General features: G+C 42.5%; 1 protein-coding gene across 1 annotated transcript; it reads right to left on the bottom strand.

Annotated features, from left to right (window-relative positions):
- Nucleotides 1-452: 452 nt before the first annotated feature.
- LOC306662608 (large ribosomal subunit protein eL15) lies at nucleotides 453-1,153 on the bottom strand. Its single transcript, XM_079142476.1, has one exon. It carries the CDS (start codon nucleotides 1,118-1,120, stop codon nucleotides 506-508), a length of 615 nt encoding a protein of 204 aa, XP_078998602.1. The 5' UTR covers nucleotides 1,121-1,153; the 3' UTR covers nucleotides 453-505.
- Between the last annotated feature and the right edge of the window lie 12,781 nt (nucleotides 1,154-13,934).

The following is a 13,934-nucleotide window of genomic DNA, read 5'->3' as shown; positions in this document are numbered from 1 at the left end:
GAGATCATGTAGGGTCTTGCAGCCCAGGTGGGGACTGTGGCTTTTACTTGGAGTACAATAAGGAACACACAGAGTGATGAGGATAGACTAGAGGGCAAGTATGGAAGTTGACTACTAAGGAGGTCTCTTCAGTAGCCCCCATGAGAGATGGTGGTAACCTGACCAGGTGGAGTCATAGAGACAATAGGGTTTCTTTTTTTTTTTTTTTTTTTTTTTTTTTCCTCTTTTAAGGAATTTGACACCTACTATACCACAGAGTATATTTTAAACACTGACATATAACTCCCTAATAAGATAAAGCAAGACAGAAAGTTTATCTTATTAGAAACAAGATACACCACCACTTATTGTCTTCAAACATTATTGCACTTTAAATTCCATAATTTGACAAAGCATTCATGAAATAATCTGCAGACTAGTTTTAATAGACAAATAACACCTTTAAGCAGACATGACTGTCCTAAATTGTTTATTAGGTATGAATTTTACAAACATCATACTTATATTAGCGGTAACGGTGGAGCTGGAGAGTATTGCGCCTTCTCCAAGCTGCACGGCGAGAACCACCAATAGTGTGGTGGAATTTGTGGCCCTTTCCAAGGCCACGACTCTTGCGGCCTGCAGATGTTAGGCCGCGCATCTCCCTGTGCTTGTGGACTGGTTTAGTGATCCATTGGGTGTCAGGATTTCTTCTGATAGCTTTATGGAATGGATCAATGAGGATAACCTCAAAAAATTTGTATGTGGAATCTTCACCAACCCAGTAAGAATTCAGGACTCTCAGAGCCCCACAGTGGCGTCCAGCTCGCTCCTCAGCAACGGACTGAAGGCTTCGAGCAAACTTTAGCTGGTTAACACCATGATGGACAGGCTTGCCATACGTCGCACCCTTAGGCACTGGGCGTTTGCGGCCACCGCGACGCACACGAATCCTATATATGACATAACCTTGCTTGGCCTTGTACCCCAGTCTGCGCGCTTTGTCCGGCCGGGTGGGGCGGGGAGCTCTGTGGAGCGCCGAGAGCTGGCGGTACTGCCAGCAGCGGACTCTCAGAAGAAAGCGCATCACATCCGACTGCTTCTTCCTCCATAGCTCCTGAATGTACTTGTATGCACCCATCTTGGCTCACCTGATGGCTGCCGCCAAACGGAAAGGAAAAGGGACAATAGGGTTTCTGAATGTAATTGATGTGAGGGAAAGAAGAGCTAAGATAACTCCAAGAGGTTTAGAGCAACTGGAAGGGTGACATTGCCATCAGTTGATTTAGGGAAGACTGTGGAGAGAACAGACTTGGGGAAAGAAAGATTAGGAGTTAAGTGTTGACATGTTAAATTTGAGATATTTATTGGACAACATCCAAAGGAAAATTTGGAATAAGCAGTTGGTTACAGAAATCCAGAGTTTAGAAAAGAGGTCTAAACTGAAGATATAAATTAATAAGTCATCACATGTGGATGTTATTTAAAACCAGAGGACTGGATGAGATCGCCAAAGGAATGAGAAGAGGAAAGATCTGAGTCCTGAACTCTAGGATCCTCTATTCTTTAGAGGTCAGAGGAAATGAGGAGGAAACAGCAAATGAGATAGAAAAGGTGGTACCAGGAGAATGTGGGGTTCTGGATGTAAGTGAAGAAAATGTTTCAAGAAGAAATAAATTCTCTGGTGTCAAATTCTGCTGACATATCTGGTGAACTGAGGATTAAAATTGTCTTTTGAATTTAGCATGGAGGTCATTGGTGACCTTAACAAGAACAGTGGTAGAAATGTAAGCTGTTTGCAGTATGTCAGAAGAAAATGGGAAAGAATTGGAGAATAGACAACTCGGTTAAGAGGTAGAGAAAATGAGTGAGAGAGGAAGACAGTCAAAAGTGAAGTTTCAATCAGGCATGGTGGTACATGCCTAGAATCTCAGTTACTCAGAGGCTGAGGTAAGAGGATCGCAAGTTCAAGGCCAGCCTGGACAACGTAGACCCTGAGTCAAAAAAAAAAAAAAGTGCTGGGGATGCAGCTCAGTAGTAATGTACCCATGGATTCAATTCCCAGTATCAGAAAAAGAAAGAAAGAAATGAGGCTTTAATATTTCTTTCTTTTTTATTCTGCAATGTTGGAAATTGAACCCAGGGTCTTACCCATGGTAGGATAGCACTCTCCCACTGAGCTACATCTTCAGCTTTATTTATTTTATTTTGAAACAGGGCTTGATAAATTGCTAAGGCTGGCCTCAAACTTGCCATTCTCTAGGCCAGGCATGGTGGTGCATGCCTGTAATCCCAGTGGCTTGGGAGGCTGAGGCAGGAGGATCACCAGTTCAAAGCCAGCCTCAGGAAAAGCAAGGTGCTAAGCAACTCAGTGAGACCCATCTCTATAAAATATGAAATGGTGCTGGGGATGTGGCTCAGTGGTTTAGTGCCCCTGAGTTCAATCCCCTGTTACTGCCCCACCCCACCAAAAAAGAAAACCCAAGCAATTCTCTTGCCTCAGCCTCCCAAGTTACTGGGATTATATGTATCCAATGCCTGGTGAGGTTTTAATTTTTTTAAAGAGAAACTACCTTTTATTATTATTATTATTATTATTATTATTATTATTATTATTATATTATCATTATTTTGCTGTGGCAAATTGAACCCAGGAGGTCTTGACCACTGGGCCACATCCCCAGCCCTTTTTATTTTTTTGTTTTGAGACAGGATCTCACTAAGTTATTAGGCCCTCACTAAATTGCTGAAGTTGGTCTCAAACTTGAAATTCTCCTGCCTCAGTCTCCCGAGTCACTGGGATCATAGGCATGTAACTGTGCCCAGCGGGTTTTAAAGTTTTTAAGTCTTACTTTTGAAACTGTCTCATATATAAATGTGTCAAGGGCAGTACAAAGAACTTTTTTTTCTCTTAAACTATTTGAGAGGAAGCTGCCAACCTGATGCCCCATCACTTCAAATACATCAGTGTTTGTTTTCTCCAAACAAGGGCGTTTTCCTGTATATCCCCAAGACCATCAAAATCAGGAATGGCCATCAGGTCAGGCATGGTGGCACACACCTGTAATTTCAGGCACTGAGATGCAGGCATGGGATTACAGGCATGTGCCATCATGCCCAGTTGAGAGGGTTTCTTAAACATAGAGGAAATTAAAGCTTTGCAGGGGAACTGGGGATTGAAACAAGGGCCTCATGTTTGCTGTTTTTGAGACAGGTTCTCAGTACTTTGTCCAGGTGACCTTAAACTCCTATGCTCAAACAATACTCCTATCTCAGCCTCCCAAATTGCTGGATTACAGGTGCACACCACTGGACCCCATGAAAGTATGTTCTTATATGTTTGAGAATAATAAAATAGAGACAATTTGATGATGCAGAAGAAAGAAAAGGGAACTGGGCTCCAGTGCACAAGTGACCTTAAACAGTATACCTGGGTACAGGAAGGAGGAAGGCACTGACTCGGGTATAGGTTGTGGTGTCTACTTATAGAAGTACCTCTGTGCTGCATTGTCTCAAGGAAATAATTAAGAACATCAGCTAAGAGGAAGGATGGGGGAAGGAGATATTGGAAGTCTGAGAAGAAAGGAGAAAATACGAGTAACCACCTAACTCAAAAGAGTGACTGGGGCCTGGGGATACATAGCGCAGTAGTAGAGCACTTGCATTTGAGCACTTGCCGAGCGTGTATGAGGCCCAGGGTTCAATCCCAATACCTTAAATTAAAAAAAAAAAAAAAACGACTGAACTGGAAAGGTGGTAGGATTACCACACAGCCCAAAGGATCCACTTGAGGCAATTAGGAATTTAAAGGAGTCTTACAAACATAACTGTGTTTGTTCTGTTCTCCATCCATTCTAGACACAGAATAGGCAGTGAGTTGGATTAGCCAGGGCTGGCAATTTGCCAAGTGCATATGACAAAGGAGAGAGAGTGAGCAAGGGAATCTAAGGTGTATGCAAGACAGTATGTCTATTAATTGACTTTAGATTTTAACTTGCATAAAGAGGGAAGAGAGGACAGGAAAGGAAGGGGCATGAAGGAGACAGAATCAATCCGTTGGAGGTCTTGGTGGAATCAAAGGAATTTCAGAGAGAGAAGAGTAGTGAGAATGAGTCAGAAAGAAGTTGGGAAGAAATGAAGTGGTGGTCAGAGGTGGGATGCATGAAATCGAGAGTATGAGGCATGTTGTGGGTTGAATTGTTTTCTCTTCTCCAAAAGATACTGAAGTCCTAACCCACAGAATCTGAGGAGGGGACCTTATCTGAAAGTAGAATCTTTAAAAACATAATCAAGTTAAAATGAGGTCAGTTGACTGGGCCCTAGTCCAATTTGACTGGCATCCTTATTTAAAGGGAAAAATTAGACACAACATACAGGGAGGCCACCATGGGAAGATGAAGCAGAGGTAGGGGTGATGCATCTACAACGTTGCCAGCAACCACCAGAAGCTGGGTGAGAGGCCTGGGCAGATTCTCCCTTGCTGCATTCAGAAAGAACCAACACTGACAACTCCTGTATCTCAAGTTTCTGTCTCCAGAACAGTGAGGCAATAAGTTTCTGTTGTGTAGGCCACCAGCATATGGTACTTTGTTACAGTAGCCCTAGCAGGCTCATGCAGAGAGGTTGTAGTTATGAATAATGACAGGACCAGAGTTATGACCATGAGAGGTCACCAGAGAAGAGGAGAGCATGGAGAGCATGGAACTGAGAGGCTATGGTGTTGGGGGAATTCATCTATGTGCAAACTGAAATCTCTAAAAATTGGGATAGAATTATTATGAGAGAAAGACAATAAGGCAGGAGTCAAACTTTCAAGAAATGAGAGGAAGTAGCCCAGGGATTGGTAGATGAGTGGAAGGAGGCATACTGGGTGGTACAGACCATGGACACAAGGCAAAGTTAGGGATTTTAGGGAAAAGAGGTACGAAAGCAGCACTGAAGTGCGTGAAGGCATCTACCACCCCCACTGACCTGTTGGCACAAAGGATGAGGGATAGAAAGCTACACCTGCTAAGAAGTGCTGCAGGGAGAGTAATTTCCTCAAGGGAGAGTCAGGACTGCTGCCACAGGAAGGCAGGGGAGCATTTGAAGAGGGCAAATCCATCCATCGGGCCTTTGCTGATGAAGGACCACAGTGCTTCAGGAAACGGAAACAGGAACATGCAGAGCTATTTGAGGACTGGCGTGTGGACCATGAGGGGTCACCACAAATCACGGGGAAGAGTTACAAATCATACTGGCCAGGTTTGTCAATTTGCCACAGAGGGACTCCTAATTTCACTGTGCTCTTTGAGCCTTTGATTTTGTACTGTGTGGATAGGGAAAGTGAAAAAGAGTTGAATGCTGCAGATTGAATCGAGGGGGCGAGGCTAAAGACTGATCAGGATTTTCTTTCAAGGAGCCTGGAGCCCAGTAGAGGCTGAAGCCCAGGGATCTCCAAGGTACCTGTTTTCAGGGAAGTGGGACTTTTGTGGTTGCTATTGCTTCTCTTAGCAGGTGCAAATGCCTACTTCAATCTATAGATAGGTTTTGCTAGTAAGAGAATTGAGGTGCCTGGTGAGAGGCGAGATAAAATTATCCATAGCCTCCAACTTAAACAGTAATAACAGTGATAATATATAATACCAAATACACATATAACATTTTCAGTGTGCCAGGCACTCTTCTGAAATACACACAAACACACACACACACACACACTCAGTTAATTCTTGCTACAACCTTTTTAGATAGATGTTATTGTTATCCTCCCCATTTTTTTCCATTGCTATTATATCGAGGGCTTCAAACGTGCTAGGCAAGTGCTCTACCACTGAGTCACATCCCCAGCTCATTATCCCCATTTTAATATGGCAAAGTGAGGATCAGAAGGTTCCTATAACCTTCCCAAGGCAAAGCTTGTCTGTAGAAGATCTGTGATTCTGGGCTGGGGGTATAGCTCAGTTGGTAGAGTGCTTGCCTTGCAAGCACAAGGCCCTGAGTTCAATCCCCAGCACTGCCAAAAAAAAAAAAAAATGTATATAAATATATATATATATATATATATATATATATTTATAGAAGATCTGTGATTCAAGCCCAGGCAGCTGGTCTCTAGAGTACATTCAAAATCACAACAGAAGTTAGGCAAAGCAGTGTACACCTGTAATTTCAATGACTCAGGAGGCTGAGGCAGGAGAATTGCAAGTTCAAAGCCTGCCTCAACTATTTAGTTGGACCCTGTCTCAATAGCTCAGTTGGTAGAGTGCCTGCTTCACGTGCACAAGTCTCTGGGTTCAATCCCCAGCACCATAAATAAATTGTAGGGGGGTGTTGTGTTGTGGTTCAGTGGTAGTGTTTGCCTAGCATGTGTGAGATACTGGGTTCGATTCTCGGCATCACATATAAATAAATAAGTAAATAAAATAAAGGTTCATTAGCAACTAAAAATATATATATTTAAAAAATAAATAAAAATAAATGGGGTTGGCTGTTTTTAAGCATACTTGGGTACTTAACCTGATACCAAAAAAAAAAAAAAATCACAGCAAAAGGGAGGTGACACCAACAGGTGAGAGGGTGCCAGAGCCAGATGTGGTTGTGCTTGAGGTCAGAAAGTAGCAGAGGAGAGTTTCCCATCCCACGCAGCTGGCTGAAGTGAGATAGAGGTGAAAGTTCCTGGAGGACACTAAGAAGCTCAGCCTCAGGAAGACTGGTGTACCCTAAAATGATGTGGGTACGAAGGGAGAGGACAAGTCTCTGAAAGATGGTAAATCATTTATGCAGGAGAGGGAGTGGGCGGGGCCTGGTACACGAAGGCAGCTGGGCTCCTTCAGGCTACAGGAGCCATCTGGAAATCATGCTTCTGGTATTGAACTGTGGAAGCCAACTAGGTAGCACTGGGAGCCTTCCCTAATGCAGGAGAATTCACAGGAGTTATTTTAAAATAGCAAATATGAGCTTATCACATAGGTTCTGTCTTGATTCTCTAAACTTTAAAAAAAAAATTATTCCTTGGACTGATAATATAGCTCAGTGGTAGAGCACTTGCTGAGCCTGCATGAAGACCTGGGTTGGATAACCAGTACCAAAAAAAAAAAAAAAAAAAAAAAAAAGACATCTTAAACCCGGAACCTGTAATTGGGGTGCACCTGCAATTCAGCTGCTAGAGAGGCTGAGGCAAATTCGAATCCTACCTGGGCAATTTAGCGAGACCCTATCTGTCTTAAAAAGGGCTGACATGTAATGGTAGAGCACCCCTGGGTTAAAGGGTTAAATCCTCAGTCTAACAACAACAACAATTTTAAAAATAATAACATAATATTCTTACAAAGTAATTAGAAAAATATTACCACCAGATGGTGGCAATGGAGACAGCACCCATCTGAGAGGTTTGCAAGGCTGCACTGCCACCCTGTGGTTAGAAGACAAAAATACAGAGCCCCCCACCCCCACCCCTTTACTTGTGACCAAAGGACCAAATGCTGGCTACCAACTTCCCATGCCCACCACAGGATTTGAACAGAGAGTATGAATATATGGAGTTGGACATAAACTCCTCCTGTCCCATCTGATTCTCCTGGACTACCCTGACAGTCCTGCTTGCCAGTCTGGCATCTTAGGGGACTTTTCCTACAGCCAGCCTCAAGGTAGATAGGGTTGACAAGGCAGCAGGACAGATTCTGACCCATCTGAGGTCAGGACATTCTGAAGGTGGCATTCCTCCCACTCCCTACACTCTGCCTCTCTTGTTCCTTCACTTCCTGCAATGATTCTACCACAAACATTCATCAGGCGCTCAGTAGGCATGCAACACTGACTGGGTATCCAGGGATGATTATAGCCCCTAGCGGGTGAGGCTGAGGAGTCCTGGGTGGGCACAGGAGAATGTGAGCAGTGCTGTGAGGGAGTGCAGAGGTGCAATGAAGGCCCCAGAAGGGGCTCCTCTAACCAGCCAGAAGGCTTCCTAGGTAGTTGAAAAAGGTTTCCATATGCTTCTTCAATGATGAGGTTCCTGGGGTTCCCAATGGAACCTCAGTTCAGTTTTATTAAGAGCACAAAATAATGACTTCAGATCCATCTAAATTGTCACATGTAATATGATTCATTCCTCACATTGCAGAATACTGCATTGTTCATTGTGTGAATTTACACTTTGTTCATCCTTAGTTTTAGGTGACAACAAATATAACTTCTCAGAACATTCATGTACGGCTTTTGTGTAAACACAAACTTTTATTTCTCTAGGATAAATACCCAGTAGTACAATTGCTGGGTTGAATGATTTTCATGTCTGATTTTATAAGAAGTTGCCCAGGAGACTGAAGCAGGAGGATCACAAATTCATGGCCAGTCTCCACAGCTTAACAAGAGCTTGTTTCAAAATAAAAACTAAAGGGCTGGGGTTGTGGCTCAGTAGTAGCGTACTCACCTAGCATGCTTGAGATCCTGGGTTTGAGCCTTGCACCACATTAAAAAATAAAGGTATTATGTCTACCTACAACTAAAAAATATATATATAATATGTATATTTTTAAATGTAACAAAATAAAAACTAAAAAATGGGCTGTAGTACAGTACTCCTGGGTACAATCCCTGATACCACAAAAAAGTAAAATAAATTGTGAAACTATTTTCCAGAGAGGCTTACCTATTTTACCTTGTTTCCAGTGAACATGGGAGAGATTCGGTTGTTCCACCCTCTTGCTAGTACTCAGTATTACCACTATTTTTTAAGTTTTAGGCATTCTAATAGGTGTGCAGGAGAATTTCATTGTCCCTTTATTTATTGATTGATACTTATGATTGAACCCAGGGATGCTCTACCACTGAGCTATATCCCTTGTCCTTTCAATTTCTTTTCTTTTTTTTTTTTTTTTTTTTCAGTACTGGGGATCGAACCCAGGGCTTTGTACTTATGAGGCAAGCACTCTACCAACTGAGCTATATCCCCAGTCCTCCTTTTAATTTTTATTTTTGGACAGGGTCTCACTAATTTGCTGAGGCTAGCTTCCAACTTGTGATCCTCTTGCCTCAGTCTCCCAAAAAGCAGGGGAGCCCACACTGGGCTCATTGCTTCTTTAATTTACATTTCTCTAATGTCTGATGATGTTGAACTTGCCATTTGTATATCTTCCTGGGCAAAGAGCTGGTTCCAGGAGCTAACTCATTTTTTGTTGTCTTGTTTTGTGGTGCTGGAATTGAACATAGGGCCTCATACATATTAGGCAAAGGCTCTGCCACTGAGCTACATTCCCAGCCAAGCTAACTCATTTTTTATGGTTTTATTTGTTTACTTATTTGTTTATTGTGGTACAGGGGATTGAACCTAGGGATGCTCTACCACTGAGATATATCTCCAGTCATTTTTATTCATTTATTTTTATTTTAAGACAGAGTCTTGCTAAATTGGCCAAGCTGAACTGAACTGAAACTATATCCTCCTACCTCAGCCAATCAAGACACTGAGATTACAGATATGTGTCACCAAGCCCAGCATATTTTATGGTTTTAAATGTGCCAGATCATCATGCTTCTACACTAGCTTCTCCCTTAGCTTCAGAATCATTCCTATGCATCTGCATTGGTGTCCCACAGCACTGCAATCTCAACCTGTCCAGAGCCAAAACTATCATCTCATTCCTAGTCCTGAGTCTCCCTGTGGAAGAGCTAACACTTAGAGATTTTTGTTGTGTGCTAAGCATTTTTCTAAATTCTTTACTATTTTAATTAATTTAATCCTCACAATAGTTCTAGGTGGTTATTACCTCTATGTTATTACGTACATCTGACACATGGGAAAATTAGGCCCTAGGAGGACCAGTAGCTGGTGGGACCATACAGGCCACCTGAGAGTCATCTTTGATTCTGTTGTCTCTCTCACCTTCCCATAGCTAATTAAGCACCAAGAGCCAGAGATTTTTACCTCCAGAATATTTTAGTCCACTGTTTCTTCTCCTTCCTTATGACTACTACTTGACTTCAGATTGGTTTCTCTCATGCCTGGACCATTTCACCTTTTGTTGCTTTTTAACTTTCTGTTACAGAAAATTTCAAGTATTTTGGCTGGGGACATAGCTCAGTGGTAGAATTTTTGCCTAGTGTTCATGTGACTCTGGATTTGATTCCCCAGCACCATAAAAAAAAATTTTTTTCCAAAACATATAGGTAGAAGAGTAGAATAAATACGTCTACTGCCCAATATAAATACATCTACAACCAATATAAACTCATTTTATATTATTCATATAAATACCATTCATTTTCTCTATACCCTCCACACTTTGCCACCACCCAGCTGCATTATTTTGAAGCAAATGTCAGATATCATGGTTAGGGTTTGGACTTTTTGTTGTTGTTGAACCCAAGAGTATTTTACCCTGGAACTTCATCTTAGTCCTTTTTTTTTTTAAAATTTTGGGAGAGGGTCTTGCTAAGTGGCCAAGGCTGGCCTCCTGCCTTAGCCTTCCAAATCACTGGGATTACAGGAACCCAGCTATGGTTTGAATTTTCTATGTCTCAGAAAGGTCAGTCACTGAAGTCTTGGTCACCAGCCTGGGGCTACTGATATGTACCTTTAAGAGGTGGAACCTAGTGGAAGTAAGGTCATCAGGGGCACGCCCTTAAAGGGGATATTTGGACTCTACCCCTTCTTGTCTCTCATTTTACTCCCTGGCCACCATGAGATAAAGAGCCTGCTGTGCTATGGGCTCCCTGCCAGGGTGTTCTGCCTCATCACAGGCCCAAGGGCAACAGAGCCAACTGACCATGGACTGAAAGCTCTGAAACCATGAGCTAAATAAAACTGTCCTTAAGTTCAGTTTTCCCAGGTATTTTGTCACAGTAATAGAAAGCTAAATACTACATCATGTTCCTTCATTCACAAATATTTCAGTACCTGACCTTATTTTTTTTTTATTTTTTTATTTTTTGCAGTGCTGGGGATTGAACCCAGTGCCTTGTGCTTGCAAGGCAAGCACTCTATTGACTGAATTATCTCCCCAACCCAGTAACTGACTTTAAAAGATAACTTTTGAGGAGTATAATCACAATAACATCATTAGCACTATGCAGGAACAGTTTTTCTTTAATATCATCAACTATCTAGTATTTGTCTTAGTTATCTATTGCTTTGCCACAGTGGTTTGACAATAAACATTTTTTTTTTTTTTTTTTAATGCTGGGCGTCAAACCCAGGGCCTCACACATGCTAGACAAAGGACCCTACCACTGAATTACCTATATCCTCAACCCTTTTTATTTTTTGAGACAGGGTCTGTTACTGAGGCTGTCCTTGAACTTGAAATCCTCCTGCCTCAGCCTCTTGAATATCTGGGATTACAGGCAGGTGCCATGGCTTAGTTAAAATATCACTATTGAAAGAAACTTATATTTACTTTTTTTTTCGGTATTGGGGGTTGAACCTGGGGCAATCTACCACTGAACTACTGTCTCAGTTCTTTTTTGTTTTGAGTCAGGGTCTGGCTAAATTGTGCAGATTAGTCTTGAACTTTCGATCTTCCTGCCTCAGCCTCTTGAGTAGCTGGGATTATAGGCATGTGATACCAGGCCTACCACCATTAAAATATTTTTAAAATATAATCATGAATTTACAGATTTAAAACATTTATTCAACTGCTACCAATGTTCAAATTAACCCATCTTTGGCAAGTAGCATCCTCTTTAATTTGGCCCCCAAGTCCTTTTGAATGATAATGCTATTCATCTCTGATAGCTTGCTTTCTGACATAGTATTATATTCTAGGCTAATTTCATACATTTCCTGCTACAGACCTCTTAGTATTATTTCTCCAGAGTTCTGGTTCCTTTTAGTGGGAAATGATACAGAATGAAGTCTGGGCATTATTAGCATAAAACCTTTCCTCTGGTCCCTCTTCCCTGTTCCAGTCACCCAGGTTTTAAAACACAAATCTGACCACTTCTTTTTGCTCAAGGTTCTTCAATGGTCTCTGTTGCCCTCAGGACAAAGTCAGCTCCTCAGTACAGCACACCAGATCCTTTGTAACTGTTTACCAACTTACCTCTCCCTCCTATTCCCTCTTAAGTCTCCCCAATCCAGCAAAACCTACCATTTGCAGTTTCCTGCACTCTCCACATTGGGTCATGCCCCTGTGCCTTGCCCCATGCTAATCCCTTGGCCCCAGCCCTCTACCCCCACTGCCTTTCTTAATCTCTTGTTCTGACTTAATCTTGGTGATTTAGCTTAGCTCAGTTGTCATCTTCAAAGCACTTTCCCTGACCCAACAGGGCAGGCTGTGCAGCCTGCATGCTTTCTCATGTTCAACAGACAATGTTTATTTTACATGTAGCTCTGCTGACTGTTAGCAGTGAACGACTACTAAGAAGGAACTGAGCTATCCAGTTTATTCTCTGCATGGGAAGAGAAGCCCCATCTGATCACCACTTCAGGAAGGGCAGTCTCTTCTTCCAACACCGACGGTCTTCCACTTCCATTGCCTCCAATTGTCTGGTGCAGGCTTGCAAATCCACCAGTCATGGACCAAGCAGCAATTAATCATTTTCTTTTTGGGTGAGGGGGTAGTGCTGGGGAATAAGTCCAGGTCCTTACACATACTAGGTCATCCACTGATGTATATCCCAGTTTTTTTCCTTAGTTTTTTGAGGTAAATTCTAGTTAGATGGGCTGGCTTAGAATTTGGGATCCCCCATTGCCAGCCTTCCAAGAAGCTGCGATTACAGGCTTGTGCTGCCTGGCTTTGTTACCCCTTCAGTTTAAAGAGACTTAAAAGTATGCTGTATTCTACACTGGTTATGAGATTTGAGGTGGGATTTTTGCACAAAACCCTTCACTTTTCTCTCCCTACCTCAGTAGGGCCCATAGCCAGTATACGTCAGGATGGAAAAGATGACACCAGCCCAGAAGGACTAACTTACTTTGTTACACAGGGAAAAGCAGGGGCCCTGAAGTTGGTGTACCTGTATTCCTTCTGAACAGACTGCCACCGCCTTGGCAGTATGACCTTGGAATTGATCCTATTGAGTCAATACACCATCTTCTTGGGCTACTGGGAATATTAAAACAAACAAACAGGGCTGGAGTTATGGCTCAGTGGCAGAGCACCACCTGGCATGTGTGAGGCCCTGGATTCAATAGTCGGCACCACAAATAAAATGAAAAAGCCACTGACAACCAAAACAACAACAACAAAATACACACACACACACACACACACACACACACACACACACTAAGGTACTTTGCACAGTGCCTAATGTGTAAGTAGTCATGGCTTGTGCCCGCTCCAGCACAGAGATAGTGGGCTTTTAAAGTCTTTAAGATGGGCATTTCCTCAAAGTCAGCAAGAGAGAAAAGATATTTAAAGGATACTTTCTAAGTTGGGGAAAACCTTTTAGCTGGCATGGAGATACAGAGAGTCCAAAGAGGTCAACTGCAAATAACCTGGATCAACCAGTCAGAATAACAAATCCTAACAGGAAGGACTGGGGCTACAATGAACATGACAATTAGAGGACAAGTTGAATAGACTGTTACAGTGCAAGCGCTGATTTATAATCTCACAAATAAGCTCTACAAGGGAAAGAATTTTTATTCATTGATGCACCTGGAATAGAGCCTGACCAGTTAGTGAACAAAAGTACTTGCAGAATGAGTGGACATTAACTGCTTCTTTCCCATTTGCACCCCCAAATTCCAACACATGATGGCAAATCTGAACCAACTGCATCTGCCACTACAGGCAATCTACTGTAAAGGCAGGGGAGAAAAGGACTGGAAAATGGTCTGGATCATGTACTACACAGAGGAAATCCCAACGTACATGTCTCTTTGGAACTACAGAGTGGGAGGGCCAAGTTGGGCTTGTGGGGGAGTTCCTCACTCCTATCTACATCTAAAGCAGGCCCTTAATAGCCCCACTACCAGCTCCCACTAGTGAGACAGGACCCCAAGCCCTGTCCAGCAGTGCCCTTGATTT

This window comes from Sciurus vulgaris (genome assembly GCF_902686455.1).
Source record: "Sciurus vulgaris genome assembly, chromosome: 5".
NCBI classification, from domain to species: domain Eukaryota; kingdom Metazoa; phylum Chordata; class Mammalia; order Rodentia; family Sciuridae; genus Sciurus; species Sciurus vulgaris.
This window is presented reverse-complemented; position numbering and strand designations above follow the sequence as displayed.

Excerpts from the sequence above, each read along its gene's own strand:
- LOC306662608 (XM_079142476.1), bottom strand. The coding sequence starts at position 1,120 with ATGGGTGCATACAAGTACATTCAGGAGCTATGGAGGAAGAAGCAGTCG.